General features: G+C 37.1%; 1 protein-coding gene across 1 annotated transcript in view; it reads right to left on the bottom strand.

The window, feature by feature from the left end:
- The window catches only part of hells (helicase, lymphoid specific), a 36,317-nt gene that overhangs the window by 4,572 nt on the left and 7,663 nt on the right, over positions 1–24,082 (bottom strand). The window contains exons 5-18 of the mRNA XM_062975907.1: positions 22,317–22,353; positions 22,164–22,225; positions 20,971–21,015; positions 17,133–17,357; positions 14,422–14,604; positions 13,364–13,507; positions 12,232–12,428; positions 10,862–10,958; positions 8,993–9,154; positions 8,486–8,634; positions 6,811–6,949; positions 3,848–3,931; positions 3,653–3,772; positions 1,199–1,315 (exon numbers count right to left, since the gene is read on the bottom strand). Of these exons, the coding sequence (XP_062831977.1) occupies positions 1,199–1,315; positions 3,653–3,772; positions 3,848–3,931; positions 6,811–6,949; positions 8,486–8,634; positions 8,993–9,154; positions 10,862–10,958; positions 12,232–12,428; positions 13,364–13,507; positions 14,422–14,604; positions 17,133–17,357; positions 20,971–21,015; positions 22,164–22,225; positions 22,317–22,353 (1,761 nt within the window). The remainder of the gene's footprint in view (positions 1–1,198; positions 1,316–3,652; positions 3,773–3,847; positions 3,932–6,810; positions 6,950–8,485; positions 8,635–8,992; positions 9,155–10,861; positions 10,959–12,231; positions 12,429–13,363; positions 13,508–14,421; positions 14,605–17,132; positions 17,358–20,970; positions 21,016–22,163; positions 22,226–22,316; positions 22,354–24,082) is intronic.

Below are 24,082 nucleotides of genomic sequence, written 5' to 3'. Positions count from 1 at the left end.
TATTATTCATAATGAGTCCCATCGGGGAGATAGGGTGGGTTACAAATAAAGAATTATTATTATTAGTTGAACTAGTTGAAATGGATCATACATTTAGAACTGTTAACAAACCTCACAGATTTTTCTCCTGTGATAAAATTCTCAATAAACTTTTGCCATTTTCTAAACTTTTCCTTATGCATTTTAGTGGCATTGTACTAAATAAAAATAGGCCTAATATGTGTTTTGACAACTGCTATTTTACCTAACAGTGAGAGTTTTAATTTGCCCCATTCCTTTATTTACTTTATGTGTATTGATATATTATGTAATTTCTATAGCTCAATTGAGATACATTTTTGTCAAAAGGATTTCTAATTGTATATAATTTTCAATTGTCATTGCTCTTCCGTTGTCATATTTAAGTTTAGCATTTTCTCTCTCTTCATTTTGAGGCCAGTATGTATTTCAATTTTTTTAAAGTTGATTTTGGTTTCCCCCCCTGATTTTGGAAGACCTGTATTTTCATGTAAGACATGCAAAGACAGAAACAAAAAGCCAGGTAGGACCCAGGTCTAAACATGAAATTCATTGACACTTTATACAGCTTATGTATATAGTCTGAATGTAATTTTATAAAGTATTTTCAACAACTGTGCATGAAACAAAGCCTGTATACATCAAGCCATCAGAAAGCAAATGTGTCACTATCTCAGCCACTTATGTCAACAATTTTGGATTTTTGAGTATTTTGGAGTTCTAGAAAAGGGATGCCCAACTTGTATTACAGAGAAGGCCAATTCCTTTCTCTAGGTTGAGTAATTCAGAGCAACTGGCTCTTGCAGTTCAGAAAACCCTTTGCATCAAGGTCTGAAGAGAAGTCCACAGAAAGGGAAATCTTAGAATCATTGAACATAATGTGTTACAGCTCGTTTCAAGTAAGGATAGGGATACACAAAACATATTTATTTAGTGGAAAACAATAACTATTCTTACAAACTGGGACCATTTCAGATAGGGAAGAAAAATATGGCTCTAATTTTTGTTTTCACCTAGTAGTTCGTCATGCTTGAAGGAATCTTACCAGATTTCAGGAATGATTTATTGAGTACTGCTAAGGACTACCGAAGAATGAAGCATTCAGCATGTTGAGCTTAGTACATAGTCCTTCAGAATCAGAACGCACATCAATTTAAGCATGTTAATATGCAAAACCTACCCAGTCACTGTCATAGATGATTACTGTATCTGCTGCCGTCAGATTAATGCCAAGACCTCCAGCCCGTGTGCTCAACAGAAATATAAAAACTTCTTGATCTTTGTTAAATTTACTCATCTGTAAAAATCAGAAGTCATGTAGAATAAAAGGACGATCTACAAAAGAAACTAATTGTCATTGCTCTTGAGTTTCAAAGGGTATACTCTAGCAGAAAAAATCAGTTGTAATTACAGACTACTCTGTTAAGCATCAAAGGAGTACACAACGTCTGTTTTCAAGAAGTTTTGGACACCAACTTCCATCAGTTCCAGCCAGTATGACAAATGATATTTGTAATCCAAAATATCTGGAAGGTATCATGATAAAATGTTTTGGGTTTTTGTTTTTTTTTTGAAAACTAAAGATGCCACTGGACTTTGTTTTAGCGGCAACAGATTACCATGGCTTTCCTCCTCAGGAATGCTGCTACTGTTCTCTAGTTTATCCATTGCCTCCTTATATAAAAATTGTGGAGAACCTGACTATATAATCTCTTCTGGGATTAATAATTAGCAAACTTAAAACAAAACAAAACAAAAGCAAATATACATATAGAGTAGAGTCTCGCTTATCCAACGTAAACGGGCCGGCAGAACGTTGGATAAGCGAATATGTTGGATAATAAGGAGAGATTAAGGAAAAGCCTATTAAACATCAAATTAGCTTATGATTTTACAAATTAAGCACCAAAATATCATGTTATACAACAAATTTGACAGAAAAAGTAGTTCAATACGCAGTAATGCTATGTAGTAATTACCGTATTTACGAATTTAGCACCAAAATATCATGATATATTGAAAACATTGACTACAAAAATGTGTTGGATAATCCAGAATGTTGGATAAGCGAGTGTTGGATAAGTGAGACTCTACTGTATACGGAATATTTTCAGCCCTTGACTGAAAAAAGGCATTCAGTTAAGTCAAAGATTATCATCACTGCAAAACTAATTCCTATCATAGTTCTCCCCACATCCAAAATTAGCAAGAGACTAAAAGGCAAAAAGGCCACAGCCCCGAAGGCCACTTCTTCACCAGTCCAGAAAGCAATCAATTTAAAAAGCAATCACATTTTAAAAAGAGAAGTGATGACAAAACTCCCACTGAGGTTCAGAGAAAGTGACCTAAGGTCAAGATAGTGTGGCTTGCTCAAGGCAACAATGTAAGAAGTTGGAATTCATTGGAATTCTCTGTGTCCTTCTCTGAAGCTGAGAATGTGACTCAAAGCCAAGAGTGACTTGCTCAAGAAAACCATTTATTAATAACTAGCTTATGTATCCGGTGTTGCTCGGGTCTGCATTTCTAATGCTATGTCTTAGAAATGTTCATTGTTAGGTTTACAATTTGGATTTGATGCATTAGAAAATCAGAAAACACAGATGACTTAAGCTAGGTGCACAATTTAGATTTTTGTAAGGTATATGTAAGTTATAATCTACTGTCTGATTTTGTATTTAGAGTATCCAGTAGCAGGCTAAGAGATAAGTAGTTTTGGATCAATAAATCTTATGGTACAATACAGTACACTATAATGGATAGCATTTGCATTGTAGTTTACTTGTTTTTATATGACACTCCCATCCATTCTTGGGTGTCTTGGTTTTAAGTCTGTTCCTGGGGTTACTTGGGCTACCGATTGAGAAAATAGCATTGGATAAACAGCATCAGCTCTAGTTTTTCAGATATGGTTATCATGGTTTTCTATGTGCGAGCAGATGGCGAATGGTACAGACATATGTTCTGTATCTCAAAACTAGAGTTGATAAAGGAAAACTGATGAATTTTTTGGAATAAGCAGGTCAAATATGTGTATTATATGTTTTGTCTGACTACATATAGTTTTAATTTACTGATGTTAGCCCTCAATTTGAGGTTAGGTCTTAATGTGATTTTCATATGTGGGGTTTTTCTGGGATTTTATGTCAGTATCTGTTTGTTTTATGGAGGCATTGAATGTTTGCCATTGTATGTTGGAATCCGTCCTGCCTCCCCTTGGGGAGACAGGGCGGAATACAAATAAAGTTTATTATTATTATTATCATCAAATATACCAGAAACAGGGCGAACATCTGAGGAACCAAAATGTGTGTTGGCCAGTGTCATATTTACTTATTCCTTCCCCCACCCCGTCAAAAACCCAAAAGGAATTGGTCTCAATGAAGTTCAGAAAATATTATCTTGTAAAACCCTGATTGGATGGGGTATAGATGGGATGCAGTCACCTCCAGAGATCTGAGCTAGTGATTTCCTGATTAATAGCTCAGTCTAAGTCATTGGGCTGTCATGTCTCTCATGTAAGGCTTCTCTTGGTATCTGTAGCTATGTTCCTTCCCCAGTTCTTCACTGTAGTATACGAAGAACCTCAAAAGAACAAAGCAAGAAAAACTTAAGCCTCAAAGAATGATTCACATACGTTTTCATCTCTTTCTGTATAGGACATGCTTCCATCCAAGCGACTGAACTGGTAATTCCTCAAATAGCAGTAGTCCATCAAAATATCCAACATCTGTGTCATTTGTGAGAATAGCAGCACCTGCACAGAGTAAATGTTATCAGTAATCTTATCTGGAATGTTCCAAGCAATTTCTGAGAATATCAAAAACAATACCTTGTGTCCTCGCTTTTTCAGCTCTGGCAGCATGCGATCCAAGAGTAGAAATTTGCCTGAACTGTTCACTAGATCTTCATCAACCTTGATGTGAAAAAAAGCGTATCATTTTGGACATGAATTAAATCCAATTAAAATCAATTGATATACCACACTGGTATGACCTCACTACTTTTAAAGCATTTTGTAAAGTGAACAACATCAAGTCATCAACAGCCAGCTAATTACAATTCAATACGTCTAGACTTACAAAGTATGACCTTTTGGTTGGCATGCAAGGCGTACTGTTTCTCATCAGTTCATAGGGGCAAGACGTGGAACAGGAAGAAATCCCTTAGTCCTCACAATGCTATATACCGTATATTTTTAAAAACACCAGAAAATGTAAGGTATACTGTAATACACAAAACCATAGTATTATAAGAATACAGAAACAGTAGGACAATTTATCAGATCACAAAGTAAGTCCAACGTGGATAGGATTTGTTGAGTTACAAGACGCCACGTGTGTATTAGACCCCCAGGCTTCCTGTCTCAAGGGGAAAAAAGCCAAATGAAGTGGTCAATACTTTGCCAAAACATGGTTGAGTTAAAAGAGCATTGTGGAGAGAAAAAAGACTTCCCTGGTTATGGGAGCAGGGGGTATAGCCAATTTCAAATATTCAATTTTTGGGCAAAGTGCTGCAATGTGCAGTAGCCCCCCCCCCCCCCCTCCAGCTCCAGGACATTCTAAATAAGATGGATTATCAACATCAACCTGAATGTGGCTTCAGGCCCAACTATGGGAGAGTGGCAGTTTTGGTCACTATGGTGAACGATCTGGAACTGGACAAGGAAAGTGGATCTCTATTGGTTTTACTGGACCTCCTAGCAATTTTTGATACCATCAACCATGGTATTTTTCTAGGCTGGAATAGGACTTGGAGGGCCAGTTTTACTATGATTCCATTTTTTCCTGAAGGGAAGAACTCAGAAGACTGAGACACTTCTGCTTGACTCTAAAGAAGAAGATAGCTTACTTTCTGCTGCTCTGTAGATTAGAACATGGAGTAATGGATTCAAACTACAGGAAAAGAGATTTCACTTAAAAATAAGGAATACACTGTTTCAGAGTGTCATGGAATCTTCTTCTTTGGAGGTCCTTAAACAGAAGCTAGGTAAGTGGTTCTCAACCTGTGGGTCCCCAGATGTTTTGGTCTACAACTCCCAGAAATCCTAACAGTTGGTAAACTGGCTGGGATTTATGGGAGCCAAAACACCTAGGGACCCACAGGTAGAGAACCACTGGGCTAGATGGATGTCTGTTGCAGGTACTTTGCATAGAAGGGCATTGGATTGAACGATCCTTGTGTTCTCTTTCAAATCTATGGTTCTATGATTCCTTGGTCACTGGCATATGCAGTACCTTAAGGTGCATTTTTATCCCCAATGATTTCAAACATATACATGGATCTGCTGGGAAGAATCACCTGGAATTTTGGAGTCCAGTACCTTAGCAAGTAAATGACATCCAACTCTATTATACCTTCTCCATCAAGCTATCTCAATTCAAAACAAGTGCCTGTCATTTGCAATCAAGACTATAGCCAGAAAAAAAATTGGGGGGTGGGGTCTGAAATTTTCTTTTAACGAATCATGAAGAGTAGTTCCATAACGCAAATTAATTCAGAAATCAGGCTCCATCAATAAACTTCAGTGGACTCTCATGGAGATTTGGTCAATCGGTGAAAATCATGAGTAAATCGGGTTTTTAAAAATCTGAAATTGGGGTGGGGGGGGGGGGTGGGAGTTTGAACTGCTAACCCCCCCCTCCGGCTACAGTCCGGTTTGCAATAAAATGGAGGGACAAAACGGAACTTTAATTCTGACAAAACAGTAGTGTTATTAACCAAGAATATTGGAATTCAGCCTGTGCTAGATTCTGTTCATTTCATTTCTTGATATAATTTATTGAATTTATATCCTGCCTGTCACTCAAAGTCTGATCCAAGGTGCCTAACAATGAATTAAAAATTAATAAAGCTAAATCTTAAAAGTAAAAGTAATTATTTTGTTTTTTTTGTGTCAGGAGCAACTGGAGTTGCTTCTGGAGTGAGAGAATTGGCCGTCTGCAAGGACGTTGCCCAGGGGACGCCCGGATGTTTTGATATTTTACCATCCTTGTGGGAGGCTTCTCTCATGTCCCCGCATGGAGCTGGAGCTGATAGAGGGAGCTCATCCACACTCTCCCCAGGTGGGATTCGAACCTGGCAGCTTTCAGGTCAGCAACCCAACCTTCAAGTCATGAGGCTTTTATCCCCTAGGCCACCGGAGGCTCCAATCATTTTGTTAAAACAGGACTATTACAGTTAAATTTTTTAAAATATAATGTAATTTAAAATGGTACAAAAGATCTCAAAACATTGAAACACCACACCAAAAGCATATATGATCCCATAATTAAGATTTACCATTCAAATGCCTACCTAGATAAACAAAAAGCACACAAGAGGGCTAATAGACTGTCTACGGAAGGGATTTCCATAATTTGTGTAAAAAGCAAGCTATAGAGTTTTGTTGTTATTTAAAGATCACTTTTCAACCAATTGTTTCTAAATTTATTTGCATAAAACTATAAATCAAAATGCCCTTCATTTCTAGCATAGGAATAAGATGGAATCTGAAATGTGTTAACGCTGCTCCGACAATCTACAATTTCCATTAATTATCAGAGGATTTAGCAAAAATTTTAAATGCTCTTCTCAAACTCCAGTTCTAGTGTCTGACTACACTTCATTTACTGTGCTCAACACCATCATGGAGAATTGCTCTGTTTAGGTAAAGTGGGTTATTGGCCTTCATAGAAGAGGGGGGAAAGTCTTGAAAAAGTGATGAACAACATAACTGCATAAGGCAAATTTTACGAACTCAATGGTAATCAGTCCCAGGTAAATATTCAAAAATCCGCAAGTTAAAATAATTACCTTAAACTGCTGTGTTCCAGGTTCCAGTGGATATTCAATAAGGTATGGGTGGTTACAACACTTCCTTAATAGCATCATAATATTCTGCAACTTTATGTTGACTTCTGAATCCAAAGGCATATTCATTTCAATCACTGGTCTTGTGGATGACAGGAGTTTGTAAGCATGAAACAATAAAAATTATTTTTAAGCACATTTAAAACTTGATGTTAGACAGAAGGTTTCGCATCATAAAGAATGAAGACTATCTTCAGACATATAGTCCAGGAATAAAACTAAAATTTTGCAAAGCAAATTCTTCCTGCAAATATAATACAAGTCTCTACCTTACAAGTCTTGGACACATTTTCACTGATCATTAAATGCAGTCTGAAGGCAGCTTGACATTGCGGTGTTTATGACACATGCTATGTGTACTAAGTTTTGTTGGCTTTGACTCGGTCTGGACTAAGGTTTATGTACAGTGTTTTTTGGATGAATGGCTCAAGTATTTTGTATTATTTTAAATCTGTATTTAATTGCTTATGTTTTATTCTTTTGTATTGTTGTGTATTGGCATTGAATTCTGCCAGTTTTGTAAGCTGCCCTGAGTCCCTTCAGGTGAGAAGAGCGGGATAGAAATAATGGAAATAAATAAATAAATAAATAATACTATAGCACACTTTAAGACAAGCATCCTCAAACTCCGGCCTTCCAGCTGTTTTGGCCTCCAATTCCCAGAAGCCCTAGCCAGCTTGTTCAATGGTTAGGAATTCTGGGAGTTGGAGGCCCAAACAACTGGAGGGCCGGAGTTTGAGAATGCCTGCTTTACGGGCTTTAAAGGAAAGTATGTTAGATAATACCCCAAAACAGAGGCACCTTTGTGTAAGCCAAATTACATGATGAAAACGATTAAGGGACAATGGTGCCCTGCGATCTGCAGATGTGCATTATGGAAGGGAGAGCTGGAAAAAAGCTGCAGTCTCCATGGCTATCAAACTACAGGTATTGCAGATCCTGGAACTGTTTTGAGGCTGGCCTGCAGGATACATATAAGCACCAACCTGATCCAGGACTTTCTCATACAAGCAAAACCTAAATCCTTGCCAGTATAAGCCAGTCTTGGAGGAGATGAAGTGCCTCTTCCCATTATTTAAGAGAAAACCATGTAGACTCTAAAATTCACCTGACATCTTCCTGACCTTGGAGGAAGGACACTGAACATATCAGCAAGTCATTCATGGAATGCTCTCGCCTCAATGCCACCATCATGACCTTTGTGAATATGTGAGTGTTGGAGGGCAGTTTTCTGTTCTGTAAGATGGTGGCATAACTCTATTTCTCTGCTCTAATTCCCAATTAATAACCAGCTTTAAAAGTGGTAAATAGGAACAGGATGAGAAATAATCAGGAAAGGAAAAAGTTAAGTTAAGACATAATAAAACATCAACAAAATGCCAGCGAAAGCCAGCAAATGCAGAGCATGAAAGTGATTTTACAGATGGCAATGAAGCACTAGAACTATTGATGCACTAATAATCTTTTTCCTGTAGAAGACATTACAATCGAAACAGTCTACTGTGTGAAAGATAAAACCATTTATCATCTTTTACAAAGTTAATTTTAAATGCTAACAATTCAAACACATTGCACATGTGACACACTGCAACTAGATAAGGCATTTTTAGATAGATACCTCCTCTCTTTTTCAACTTCATATTGCATCTTATTGATCAGTGATTCCAGTTCATCAGGAGAATCATTTTCTCCAAGTTCACGATAACTAACCAGTTTTCGATTCCGGCGTTTGGGTCGCCCTGTGCAGCTGAACTCAATAACTTCTTCCTATAGAAATCAATAGTGGCTGTAAATGCTAACCTCTTCCACAAAACACCAAAGGATCATTGAAACAAACAACCTTGTTGCTAACTCTGGTCATTTGCCAAAACATGTTGGGACCTTCAGATATTACATACTACAATAGAGCATTCTCATGGGAAGTTTTCTTTTTATTATAGCATGCAAAAAGTTGATCTAAGGAGAAAGAACAAAAGACCTTTCAAACTTGGTATAACAAAGTATTCATACAATTACTAAAGTATTATGGACACATATTAGTTACATTCAGAAAAAAAGAATCCCATCTGCTAACAGACTAATTCGATGTCTAAATGAAAGCTGCTTTGGCCACCAGAGCAAGTACCTGATTGTTTTGTATGAGTTTGCGAATTGTTTTGTTTACAATGGCACTGTAGAAGGTTTCTTGTTTCTTCACAAGAGGTGCATATACCACAATTTCACGCTTGGGTGGAATTTCTAAAGCTACATCTGACTTCAGTCTTCTTAATAAGAAAGGGGTCAAAATCTGCAGTGTAAATAAATTAATAAAAATTTAGAAACTTATTTTTAACTCATTTAAAAGATAGAAAACTACTCGCCTCAAAGGAAAAATGGTCACTATATCAAGACAATATTTCAGAGGTGCTGGGTGTATTTTCTTGCTGCCTGCCCAGTTACTTGTGTTTCTTGGAGACACATATGACCTATATACAACACTGAGTAATCAGAAAGATTCTTTAGAAGGCAAAGTAGTTCCAGTTTTGAAATCTTTTTGCAAGATCTCGCATAAGCATAGAATTACCCATTTACTAAGTTCCACTAATTCATTCATCATAGAAACACACAAAACAAAAGTAGCTAAAATTATTTGCACATGGGCAATACAATATTTTCGTTTTAATGTTTATGTATTTGTATATTTTAAATTGTTATACTGGTGCTTTTATGTTAAGCCACTTTGAGTAACCTTCGGGGGAGATAAAGTGGGCTATAAATAAATATAGTAAAGGTAAAGGTTTTCCCCTGACATTAAGTCTAGTTGTGTCCTAATAGGGGAGTTGGTGCTCATCTCAATGTTTAAGCCAAAGAGCTGGCGTTGTCCGTAGACACCTCCAAGGTCATGTGGCCAGGATGACTGCATTGTTACCTTCCCGCCAGAGCAGTATCTATTGATCTACTAACATTTGAACTGGTAATTAGTTGGTGACTAGCATCAAAATATTTTGAGTTTTGGAATATTTTGATTTCAAGATAAGAGAGACTCAGCCTCCACAGTTTTTGCACAAATCTATTGTTTATGATGGGTATGCACAGGCAAGAGAGGTACTTGCAGAAATTGATGCACACATATTCATGTAAAAAAGGTAAAGGTAAAGTTTTTCCCCTGACATTAAGTCCAGCGCACATATTCAATAATACAATTGTTGTGGATGGGGAGACATGGTCTGAATTTATGTTTATGTGCAATGGTTCCTTGGAAGAATAGTATTAAGTAACTACAGCAGAGTCTCACTTATCCAACACTCGCTTATCCAACGTTCTGGATTATAGGTGTAGGTGTTTCTAAACTATCTTGAAGAGTCCATTTTGTTTTGAATTTGAAACACTACATTTGTTAATACAGTAGAGTCTCACTTATCCAACGTTCTGGATTATCCAACGCTTTTTTGTAGTCAATGTTTTCAATACATCATGATATTTTGGTGCCAAGTTCGTAAGTACAGTAATTTCTACAAAGCATTACTGTGTATTGAACTACTTTTTCTGTCAAATTTGTGGTATAACATGATGTTTTGATCCTTAATTTGTAAAAGCATAACCTAATTTGAGGTTTAATAGGCTTTTCCTTAATGCCTCCTTATTATCCAACATATTCGTTTACCCAACATTCTGCCGGCCCGTTTATGTTGGATAAGTGAGACTCTACTGTATATGGTTTTATTATTTTCTCAGTTTTAATCACTATTTAAATATACAAATACTTAATACTGTTTTAACCCTCTCAACTTAACACTGTCTCCTAATTCAGCTTTTAAAAACTGTATTTTAATGCCTATGTTTTATTAATCTTTTACTGTTTGTTTTTAATCCTGGTCACTGACCAAAATAAAATATTCATTCAAAACAAACAATTCATCTAAGAGGAATAATGCAGCATGCTAAAATTCTTCAAAGAACAGGTAGACTAACCAGTACAAACATGAACACACTTTAAGCAATTAAAACATTAGACCTGGTGCAGCATGTGTAAGACGTTCTGCTCTTTTTCTTTCGCAACAATATCTTCAGCAATTCCAGACATACTAGTAATATCAAACCAGGATTCAAAGCTGGAGGAAATAACAGAATGAAAAAGTGATTAAAAAAACCGAAATACTGATTCATTTCTGTGATGAAGAAAGCTAAGTTCTACAAATAGCATTGCATTACATGCATTTGTTTCAGACTCATTTTAGCAAGGTATGGCCAAAGAAGTTTGCAAGACACTAATATCAGGTCAATATATTACTGCGAAAGCCTCGTTATCCTCTCTTTATCCCATCCTTAAAGATTTCAAGTCTATTTTCAGAGTTATAAAATCTAGAGGTTTTCTCAAGGAACTCAAGATTCTTAGAATAAAAGATTTCCACACTCTAAATAAATGCTAGACATATGTAGGCGCATTCAAGGCCGACAAAAAGTATACACACTCTGAACATGTAATCACAGGATATCTGAATGTCCCCAACCATCGTTTTACTGGACAGCTGACCTGAAGGAAGGAACTATCATGCTAATTCATTTCTGCTTTTTATACAAAGGGAATCTTTTTTGCAGGAACAAACAGCTCAGAAGAGATTTTTTTAGTGTGTCAGAAGCAAATTGAGAATATATTATAAGTTGCTTCTGGTGTGAGAGAATCAGCCATCTACAGAGATGTTGTCCAGGGAATGCCCGGATGTGTTACCATCCTGTGGGAGGCTTCTCCCATGTCCCTGCATGGAGGCTGGGGCTGAGAGACAGGAGTTCACCCGTCTTGCGGCAGACCTTCAAATCAGCAGCTCAGTAAAAGGGTTTAACCCAGTGCGTCAATGGATAAATAATGGAGATAAATGAAGATATAAATAATGGAGAAATTAAAGATTTTTTGGAAGTCAGAGTCATCTCCTCGCTCCCCATCCGCATCCATTGTTTCCCAGCAAAAAGATAACTTGAGTAGGGCGAGTAGGATACATGTTATCCACTTGAGAGGTGAATAGATTTTACAGAGGTGTAGTACCACAGTGGACAAATTTGTTTACCAACACTAGTCTGTTTACATTTGCCAAGATACAGGTCAAGAAAAGTAAAGAACAAAATACAATGGACTCAAGTCTGCTAGGGGAAAAACTGTAATAATTTTCAAAGAGGGAAAGGAAGACAAAAGCCTGTTAACATAGTCCCACCTGCCAAAGACAGTGAGAGGAACAACCTATGCCGGGTTTCCACACTGAAGGCCAATTCACACAATCCAAAATGTTCTAGGAATGCAACACATGTGTTAACATTAACAAAATTCATGAAAGTTTGAAATCTGTCCTAGAGACACAGCACATAGCACAAAACAAGTGGATCACTGCCTACCTTTTTAAGTCATCAAACACATCAGGAAGCAAGAAATTAAGCAGAGACCAAAGCTCAGACAAGTTGTTTTGCAATGGCGTTCCAGTTAATAGAAGTTTATTGTCAGCATTAAACTTTTTTAATTCTTGAACAAGACGACAATTCATATTCTTAATCCTATGTCCTTCATCCACAATTAAGTATTTCCAGGAGAAGTTCTAGAGGAAAGAAGGCTCCAGTTATTTCAAAGGAGAAATAAAGAAGGTGGGAAAACAAAACATTGTTCTGGCATTTTTAAAGGTAGGTGCACCTTTCTTGCATGCAGTTTTGGCCAGATTACTGAAAATGCTGATATAGTCATCACAGGGTGAAAGAATATGTCTCAAGCATAAGCATGTCTCCAATTCATATTTGTGTGCAGTTCTTTAAATATCACGGACAAAAAGCAACTAATTATTTCAGACATATATTTTGTGTGAGTCACATTTTGGGAGATGATAGGTTAGCGTGATGGACTCGCCTGCCACCAACTCTTGACAATGGTAACGATGGATCCTCCCCCTCCCTCCCCGACATATGCACTGCCATTTCCCAGGATGGCAGTATCTTGGAAATGTTCCCAAGGTATTACCATCTTAGGGAAATGGCAGCATCGCCCCAGCATTAATCTTCTAAGGGTGGGGCTGCCTTGGGAATGTTCTCTGGGCTCTCCATTTTCAGGAGGCAGGGGCATGGATCTATGTATGTAAGTATAGTAGAGTCTCACTTATCCAACATAAACGGGCTGGCAGAACGTTGGATAAGCAAATATGTTGGATAATAAAGAGGGATTAAGGAAAAGCCTATTAAACTTCAAATTAGGTTATGATTTTACAAATTAAGTACCAAAACATCATGTTATAAAACAAATTTGACAGAAAAAGTAGTTCAATAAGCAGTAATGCTATGTAGTAATTACTGTATTTATGAATTTAGCACCAAAATATCATGTGTTGAAAACATTGACTACAAAAATGCGTTGGATAATCCAGAACGTTGGATAAGCAAGTGTTGGATAAATGAGACTCTACTGTATTCACATTTCTTTCACATTTTACATTCCCATAAATGTGCAGGGAAAACTATATACTGATGAAACAATGCATTTACACACCTGAAGAAAATTTCTGTCCTTCATGGCAATTTCAAAAGAAGTAATGACTACTGGGTGAACACTTAATGAATTTTCTCTCCTTCGAATTTTAGGAATCAATTCACGTCGTTCTTTCTGGGCACCGTGGTAGAGCATTATAGGAATCTATTTTTTGGAAAATTAAAATGTGATACAAAACAGATGCAGATTGAATGCAGCACCACATTGATCGTTCATTTCATCAATTCTCCCATGAATAATTTAATTCAATCAATCAATCAACAAACAAAATGAAATACACCTAGTGAATAAAACTCAGAATCTTAAAATTTCAGAACCTTAAAATTACTATGATTCTGGATATTGAGGATTCGCGGAATCATAGATTTCTATTATTCTATTAATTCCCATTCAGCCATTGGATGATCTTGGGCAAATGACACACTCTCAGTCTCAGAGGAAGGTATTGGCAAACCTCTTCAGAACAAATACTTTGAAGAAACCTGTGAAATAGGCTTTCCTTATTGTCACCGCAAGTCAGAAACTACTTGAAGGCACACAAAAGCAAATGTTGCACATGTTTAGGATCATATATATCAGAGGTACGCAACCTGTAGGTTCCCAGATGTTTTGGCCTTCAACTTCCAGAAATCCTAACAGCTGGAATTTCCGGGAGTTGTAGGCCAAAGCACTTGGGGACTCACAGGTTGAGAACCACTGATCTATATTGTTTGAACAGTATTCTATATATTGTCTAGATTATTGTGTTCAATTCTGGTGCTTTCCCAATTTGTCGCCTCATTAGAGCATGGTATTATTTCATGTTATTGTTATTTTAATAATAAAAGGCCTTTTTTGACTATTTTATTCCAGTAGGAAGCAGGGATGATCTGTAAGGATACCTGTACCTCATGAGAAGGGTTCCAAAGTTCTGTTAAGCACAAAACAGAACACAATTCTGACATTTCTGAAAGTATGTCACTTAAAACAGAGGAATCTGTCATCATCAGGAGGATACCTTTACACATAAAAATCAGCTTTATTATTTTTATATATTTATTATTTTAAATACATATTACCTTAGGAGTAAACCTCTTGAATTCTGCTATCCAGTTAGGAAGAGTAGAGAGGGGTCCACATACCAGAAATGGTCCAACCATTCCTTTTTCTACCATCAAAGCTATTGTTGCAATACATTGGACTGTTTTTCCTAAGCCCATTTCATCAGCCAAAATACCATTAATGCCATTCTCCCAAAGCATCTGCATAGATGGGAGAAAAATACTATTTATCAATTACTTTTAGTGAACAATATGCCTTCCAAAGCAATTCACAATTTTAAAAATTTACAATTCTATCTAAACAATATCCACTATCTAAATAACACATTATTTATAGCAAGCCAAGCAGAGGCAATCAAATACCTGAAATAATAGTACAGCATATTTAAAAATCAATAGGAATTGAGTCAATCTGGTTTCTCTCTATAATTGGGGCATCGCAAGACTGCTAAAAATTGTCACAACTAACCTATACTCTCTTGAGATATAAAACAGGGATTCTGATAAAAATTGTAGACTCTGGCCAGAGTTAAACAACAGCAGATAGCATTTCAGCTATTCTGGCCTCAGCTGTAAATGAGGAACATAAACAAACAAGAGTAACAACAAGAACACATAAAAATCAACAATGTACTGACTAAAGGTCTCTTTAGTCCTATTAGCTATTTGCATTGAAGTCAATCAGTTGCCTATAGAAAGTCTGCGAGGAGAATGTGAACATGAGCACAACTTAGGTTCTTTGCATGATCTGGAATATCATAAGCAAAGAACAGCTGAGACCTGCCATATCCTCTCTTAGGGCCCTTCCAGACAGGCCCTATATCCCAAAATCCGATCCCAGGTTTTCTGCTTTAAACTAATTACAAGTCCGCACTGTCAAATAATCTGGGATAAACAGAAAACCTAGGATAGGATCCTGAGATATTGGGCCTGTCTGGAAGAGCCTTTAAGAACATAGATTTATGGGGTCATTGGCATTAAGGTATTAAGTCTGCAAAATTCAGGGGTTTTGATATCTGGTAAAATCAGAGTTGTGCATTGTGACAATAAGGCCTGGCTAGAAAGTAGAGAAACATACTCATAAAGGGATAGCCAAGGATGGATGGCTTTTCTCTGCCAGACAGTCTGTGCTTACCCTGCTCTTCAGAGTTGACTTGCTTAAATATTTTGCTACAACAATTAAAAATCTTGAATTGTCTATATGAGTGGTAGACACAATTTTCTGTGTTAGACGGAAATGTAAAATGCTTTGCTTAAGTTTGTTAGACTAGCATGGAAATGTTATCAACATCAGATTTAATATTTGAGAGTTCTTCTAATTTTTTATACACTAGTTGCTATCTATGATACTTTCGTTTCTATTTCATTCATTATTTCATCACAGTCTTTTATAGTATTTTCACTGCAGTTATCCTTGGTCTTTTTTAGTTGTCAAGCCTTAGTAAGTGAATGTTGCTGTGAGCCATGTTGCTGTTAATAGTGTAACTTTCTTTATCATTACTAGCTCATATTTTACACTACTCGTTTTTTAGTTATACATTATTTTTCACCATCTTATCATTTTAATACACTTTAAATTTGCTTTACTTTTGAGTGTACTCTTGGTTAAGAGAGAATTCTCCTGGCTCATTGGAGTTATATATCAAAGAATCCACAATTACAAGAATAGGAAAAGAATCCACAAATTTTTACAAGCTATTTTAAGCTTTATGTTAAAAAAAAAAAAGCACCGCAAAAAATACCACCTTGAGTGGGGCTCAGAAACAAACATGAATCCAGTATTCCAATATTGATTACAAATGGTCTTCTAAAGCAAAGCATCTTAAACTGTGGGTTGTGACCCCATATGGGGTCATGACCCATACCTGAATGTGAGGGTCATGAAAAAGTTGGAAACACTAAAAGGTTTCTATATGCAACAACCCAAAATAATTTGTGTACCTTGCCACCTAGTGGCTATTTTAGACCTTTATTTGAACCTGTTAGCAATGATTCTGGGGCAAATGCACCAGCTGTACTTCATAAAAAGAGAAAATCAATCTTCTTTAGAAATGCTGATTTTGCTTGATTTCAGTTTCAGAAATACTTCCCTTAAAATTTTGATTCTAAAAAACTCATATACTAAATTGAAATAAAAAACACCTGTCCATCTGCCACTAAAAGTTCAAGAAGAATTTGTTTTAAAGTTCTTGTTTCCTAAGAACTTGTTAGATGAATTTTGGCTTGGGATTTCTGAAATGGTCCTAAAGATACTTCTGCCATTTGTATTTATATGAAGTGGAATACTCAGTATTGATGATTGTAAAATCAAAATATCGATCCATTCTGAAAAATGTTGAAGATGCTCTATGTCCTGCAGTATCAAATATTCCACCAAGATTTAATTCTTTATGTAAAAATAAGCAAGCACATCCATCTCATTAGTAGACAAATGTGCTTTCATCTTTAATAAATGGTAAAATTATATGTATACACAAGTTATTTTAAAAAAATTCTTTATGATTTATTATCAGCAAATGATCAATTTGCACACCTATTTTATATACCTATATGCCTGGGGTCCTATAAAAATGTATTGAGCAAAAAGGGAAAAGGTTTAAGCCCAGTTCGAAAGCACAATAGAGACAAGAAGTCTGGGAGTACTAGAAAGACGATTGAAAAGATGTACATAATCAATATCTAAACCAGAAATACTAAGATTAAAATGCACACACTAAAAAGATACATACCCGAAGCCATTCCATGCCTTCAACTTGATACCACCTCATTATTCCTCCAGTGAAGAGCTTTGGTTGCTGAAAAGGTACTGGCTGTTGCTTATATTTTCGTACTGGGTCAAAGAAATGTTTGGCACTGTGACGCACTGTCTGTGTCAGTCTGTCCTTAATAATGCTATTCGAGTCCCCATTATTCTGGAGTTCTTCGGCACACAGTTTTGCAGAAGAGCTTTCAATCTACAGGAAGAAGTTTATAGATAATTATTTCACAAGCACATGTGGGAAGACTTAAATGCTATAATTCATTTAGCACTGATAGATAGGTTTGAGTAAATAATTTGTTTTAAATTTTAGAAAAGTACTGGAGAAAACTGAATCTAAATGGTATCTATAGCAGAGCAGAGTTCAGCATAGCTAGCAGTATATATGATCTTATGGCAGAAAACATGACATAAAATATAGATTGCTTTGATAAGGGTTCAAAATACATTTTAAAAACGTACTTTTATTGAAGCTGATAATATATCTCATTTAAAAGAATAGACAGACAAAAGCAAGTTTTCTAACTTTGGAAGAAAATTCCCTAATACTGACTCACATATGTTTCTGTAAGCCATCTTCAGGCAGAGACAGACCTCATGTTGCTCCCTTCTCAAACAAATGAGTAATAAAGCACAGTAAAGACTTCTGGGAAGAAAAATGAAGTGCCCTCAACATGCAGGCAGGAAGCAAAGTACAGTGAATGACTGAGATCTAGGAAAATGAGTTGAAGACAGCAGGAGGAAGTTGATGTCCAACTGGAGGATTACCTTATTTTTATGGAATCACTAGTTGTGCCTGGCCATGCGTTGCTGTGGCGAAATATGATGGTATGGGAAATAAAGTATTGAGGAATTGGTGGTAGTTAAGGTAAAGGGTAAAGGTTTTCCCCTGACATTAAGTCCAGTCGTGTCTGACTGTGGGGGTTGGTGCTCATCTCCATTTCTAAGCTGAAGAGCTGGCGTTGTCCGTAAACTCCTCCAAGGTCATGTGGCTTGACTGCATGGAGCGCCGTTACCTTCGTGCCGGAGCAGTACCTATTCATCTACTCTTATTTGCATGTTTTTGAACTTTAGGGTTGGCAGAAGCTGGGGCTAACAGTGGGGGCTCTCTCCGCTCCCCCAATTCAAACCTGCGGCATTTCAGTCCAGAAGTACAGCAGCTCAGCGCTTTAACACGCTGCATCATCAGGGGATATTATTTCCTAAAGCTTGTGAATATACAATATTTCTGATTGGTTTTTTTTTTGGGCGGTTGGAGGCAAGTATTAATGCTGCAATTAGGGAAAATTATTAGCATGTAATGGCCTTGCAGCTTTAAAGCCTGGCTGCTTCCTCCCTGAGTGAATTTTTTGTTGGGAGCTGTTAGCTGGCCCTTGTTTTCAGAGTGGTGTTCTTTATTTACTGTCCTGGTTTTAGAGATTATATTGTTCTGTATTATCCCACCACATTAATTATTTCATATTACAGTAGAATCTCACTTATCCAACATTCGCTTATCCAATGTTCTGGGTTATCTAATGCAGTCTGCCTTTTAGTAGTCAATGTTTTTGTAGTCAGTGTTTTAAATTCATTGTGATATTTTGGTAGTAAATTTGTAAATATAGTAATTACTACATGGAATTACTGCACTTGGAACTACTTCTTCTGTCAAATTTGTTGTATAACATGATGTTTTGGTGCTTAATTTGTATAATGATTACCTAATTTGATGTTTGATCGGCTTTTCCTGAATCCCTTATTATCCAGCATATTCACTTATCCAACGTTCTGTTTATGGCCTGTTTATGTTGGATAAGTGAGACTGTACTGTATATTTATAATCTTATATTATCTGCTTAGAACTGGATTATATGAGGCCCCTTCTACACAGCTGTATAAAATGCACACTGAAGTGGATTATATGGCAGTGTGGAATCAAGATAATCCAGTTCAAAGCAGATAATATAAGTTTATAAATGGGTTATATAGCTGTGTGGAAGGGCCTTGAATCTACACTGCCCTATAATCCAGTTCAAATCAGATAATCTGTATCTTATAGGCAGTGTGGAAGAGGCCTAAATGAGGCCTAACTGTGCCTGTCCCCTGGGCTGAGTGGGTTGCTAGGAGACCACGTGGGCGGAGCTTAGCCTTCTAACTGGCAGCAATTTGATAAAAACAATTATTCATCTTCCTCTAATTAGGACTTTATTTTTCTTTTATTTTTGTTGTATGAATGTAGAGGCATGGATGAGTTTAGCTGCCAAGTTTAGTGTTTCTGGGATGTGTAGTTTTGTTGTTTTGTCCTAGGCCAAAATTTCTTTATCCTTTTATATATATAGATTTAAATTGGGTGCTGCAACAGGGGGCATTAATTTTCCCTGCCCATTATATGAACATTACAGTGACCAAAAACAGTGTTTTCATAGTGAAGAGGTCAGAGGTATCAAGGGCTTGAAGGGACTCTTAAGTCAGCTGGGAAAGAGATCCCAGGCTGGGAACAGAGGTCTTAGGGATTCTTAAATCCCTTGAGAAAAAATTGAATATGTTGAACAAATCATGAAAAGCCTGAGGGAGATTCTGGGTATGCAGAGACGGCTAATTGTCCAGTCTGTGAGACAGAAAGAATGGAGAATGTGATCTCCAGGCAGAGAGGAAATTGTTGTATTGGGGGAAGTGTGTAAAAGTCTTCTGGAGGCTAACCACACCTGCCATGGTGATCAATTTTGCATCTGCAATGTCACTGCTGAATTTTGCTACAAAAGTGCCTGTCTATTAGTTTCTCACCTTAGTGGTAGAGGAACACATCCACCAAGGTTTAAGCCATTGTCCTGCCCCTACAGCACTGTGTATTTATTGGTGAAATGATGAATGCCTGGGACAGAAAGATGGTTTCGGAGCTTTTTAGCTGAAGCTTTTTTGTAAAAAGGAATTTCTTTATCAGAAGATTTATTAAGTGAGATATTATGGAACAGTTATGTCTGAAAACATTGAGCAAGGCATTCAGATGGAAACAATATAAAGACTTGGAGAAGAGGAACTCGCTAAACTGCAAGGGCCTTGAGCTGTTAATGAATAGGTAAGTAGAATTATACCCTACATGAGACAATTAGCCTCCTTTAATTAGAAGTGGAGAAAGAAAGGACCAAACTTTATATTCAGTATTCATATTTCAAACTAAATACACTTTAATAGTACTTAAAAATAATGAAAATGTTTAAAGCCGGGCTGTGGCGCAGCTGTTGAGCAGCTGCCTTAAATCTCTCTGACCATGAGGTCATGAGTTCGAGCCAGCCCGTGGCGGGGTGAGCACCCGTCAATTAAAAATAAAAAATAGCCCCTGCTCGTTGCTGACCTAGCAACCTGAAAGATAGTTGCATCTATCAAGTAGGAGATAAGGTACCACTTATAAAGTGGGGAGGCAAGATTAACTAATTTACGACCTGGAATGAGGAAGTGCCGTCAGTGTGGATGATGAAGCAGCTGCTCCCCCCTGTGGCCAGAATCGAACATCCCCTCAGAAGGTTAACTTGCCTCTGCGTGTGTCTCTCAGTCTCTGTTTGATGTGTTTATGGGCATTGAATGTTTGCCCTATGTGTGTTATAATGTGATCCGCCCTGAGTCCCCTTCGGGGTGAGAAGGGCGGAATATAAATACTGTAAATAAATAAATAAATAAATAAAGCTAACCTTCATGATTGTTCAAGGAAATTATAGAAACAGAAATAAGAATATTATGTAGAATTTGATGTGAAAACAGCAGGAAATAATCTTAAATGTTTGTTTCCCAAGTAATTAATATTTATAAACAGGACTGAAACAAAGCCAACATACCTTACTTTTTTCATCTTTACTTTTTTTGGCTGCTAACAAAATCTCCTACGAAAGAATGAAAATGGGCAAAAATGGTTTGGTTCGAATTTGAAATGAATTTAACATTAAATCTCAGAGTATTAAAGAAGTATTTCCACAAGCTAACAGAAAATATAAATATAATAAATGATTTGTTAACATATTGAGTAATGCAACACAGACATTTCATTTACATATATATATGTTTGGTAGAATCAATTTAAAGTAACCATCCCATGGGGAAACTAATAGAACAAGTTACTAAACCATAGAAAAAACATGGTTATTGGTTACTTTCTACATGTGAAATTTTATTGATCACATCATTTACCTTTCTATAAAAATGAAATGCACAGATATATGGGTGACACCTGGCTTAAAAACAGTTGACGTGAAAGGAATTTAGAAGCTATTATTAAAACTGATAGATATCTCATCCAAAAGCCCTCTAACCAAGACCCTAACACGTTCAAAGTGAGTGTATTTCACTGCAATACGTATCATACTGTTAGATAGAGTTTCCCTCTAATGCTGAACATAATCACTGTTTCTTATAACCAAACACTGTTGTTTGGTTCTACCTTCTACTCAGCAACGCCAAAAAATGCTTGTAAATATGCCCTTTGGTTATTTGAAAATGTTATCTTAATTGTCTCTTTTGCAGTCAAAACATATCTGGTTTTGCAACCCTTTCTTACAAGATTTAGTTTTCAGCATCATAATTGTTTTGACTACCCTCAGCTGGACACAAAGAAACACTGATATATACATAATGGCAAATCTGTATTTGTAACCTGCTTATGTGTATTCAACAAACATCATTGCCTAACATTAGACCTTACCTCCTTTTTCACACACATTTGATTACTACAATTGCAGGTAAAGTATACCTTATCCAAAATACTTGGGACCAGAAGTGTTTTGAATTTTTCTGGAATCTAGAAAAAACCCCAATGTTTCTATCAAGATAATTTTGATACTCATTTACTTAATTTCTTCTGTGCTTCAATAACATACATTCCTTTTCTAGTATCCAGCATTCCTTTAACAAAGTACTGCAACCATATCACCTGATTTGAGTATTGAAACATGGCAAGATGCACCATAGTCATACACCATAGTCAGCTGAGATTTAATTCCTACATGGTCATTAAATCCTCTGGAAAGCAATTTACCTCTTTTGATATGACATCAGAGATATTGTATGTTTCATCTTCTCTGGCTCGCTTTCTTCCAGCTGTAAAAGAATATTATAGAGATTTCAGCATCAGTATTTACTCAACAAAAATAGCAAAATATTTTTACTTGTAGAATTGCATAAGACACACCTGGTTTATTTTCTCTCCTTATCCTTAGTTTTTCATCCTATAAAAACAAAATAATTGGAACAATATAATTTGTACCTTTAAAAGTCATATATTCAATCTTCGACTTTTGTGGGGGTTAGGGGCACAGATCCCCCCCCCCCACACACACACAAAAGTGGAAAAACTGTGAATAATTAAACACCCACCAGGATGAGAAGTGGACCAAAGGAAGCAATGAAGGCACTGGCAAGCCCTGGGTGCCAAGTGTGCATTCTTCTTTCCTCTTAATCTACTTCTCCTGCAGAGAAAAGGGCACGCTCTGTATAACTGGACTTCCTGTCCCTCCCTCAGCTAGGGAAGGGGACAAAGACCCCTTCCACCACTGAAAGAGGGGCGTGTTCCACACAAGACAGGCTTCTTGCCCTTCTGTTGGATAAGGATAGAGATTCCTTCCTGATGAGAGGGCGTGTGGCTGGGCTTTTTGCTCCTCTTTCAGCAAAAAAGTGGATGTATGCAACATGTCAATAGAAGAATCATCTCATTTCCAGCTCAGTTGGCACCATCTGTCTGTGCTGGGAAATAAAAGCTGCACTTTACAGGGCCTAGCCTCAGGGAGTTTGCCAAAAAATGGGTTGACACCAAAGTGATTGGAGAGGAGCCATTTGGGGGCACATAAGGCATTTCCTGCATCTGAAAGAGGTAATGTTACCTACATTTAACAGAATTATAAAAGGCAAAAGTTATCTTTACAACTGTTAATGTTGAGGTTGTTGCAGCCTATAAGGAAGGGTGCACTTTGAAAAGGTGATGTAATAAGATTCTCACAGCAATCACTGCAATTGTAAAGGAGTGAGGAAAATACAGGGGGAAGACTATGTTGTATTGTAATAGAAAAGGGAACAGCATGATTGTTGGCCTCAAGCTGTGCAAAGAGCCTGGACAGTGTGGGTGACAAGTATGCTGTGTGGAAAATGCTGGTGATGAATGGAAAAGTAAGAGCGATCCATGACTTGGTATGTTGCTTGTATTATAGGGATTTGGTTATAGTCGCCTCAGAATTCTTCCTACCAAGCTAAACCTTGGAGGACAAGAAAGAGAAGTTTCCGTGATCTATTGTGATTCCATCCCCTTATTAGGTGTCCTATCCTGAATTTGCTGGGTTTTAACATATTAGAAAGTGATTGGCCAGTAAAGAATATATTCTCTTTTTGTACTGCTCCAGTCTTCCCTCATGAACTAGCCAGAGAAGAGCTCTCAACTTCTTGTGCTGGAGCACTTCATATTGAGGGGGCTGGCTTGTTTTCTGCTGCTCTAGAGACTAGGACATGAAGCGAGGGATTCAAAACACAGGGAAAGATTCCACCTAAATAGGAAGAACTTTCTGATGGTAAGAGCTGTTCGGCAGTGGAATACTTTGTCTTTGAGCATTGCAGAATCTCCTTCTCTGAAGGTTTCCAAGCAGAAGTTGGATGGTCATTTGTCAGGAGCGCTTTGATTGTATGCTCCTGCATAGCAGGGGGCTGGCCTGGATTTCCCATGTGGTCTCTTCCACTTCTATGATTATATGATCAATGTTGAAATTGCCCTCTCAAGAATGATACAGGACTTCATGCCTACTATGATGACTATGGTTCTGTACCAAGTGGTGCTTGATCCCACTAATGCTTCAGAACACAAATGGGTTCTTGTTTTCTGTGTTAGATGGAGCAATGGTGATTTTAATTGTGGGAACTTCCTCTTATAATCATTGTGGGTTTAGCTTTTCTGAAATTCAGATCTTCTGACTG

Source organism: Anolis carolinensis, chromosome 3 (genome assembly GCF_035594765.1).
Source record: "Anolis carolinensis isolate JA03-04 chromosome 3, rAnoCar3.1.pri, whole genome shotgun sequence".
Classification (NCBI taxonomy): Eukaryota; Metazoa; Chordata; class Lepidosauria; order Squamata; family Dactyloidae; genus Anolis; species Anolis carolinensis.
This window is presented reverse-complemented; position numbering and strand designations above follow the sequence as displayed.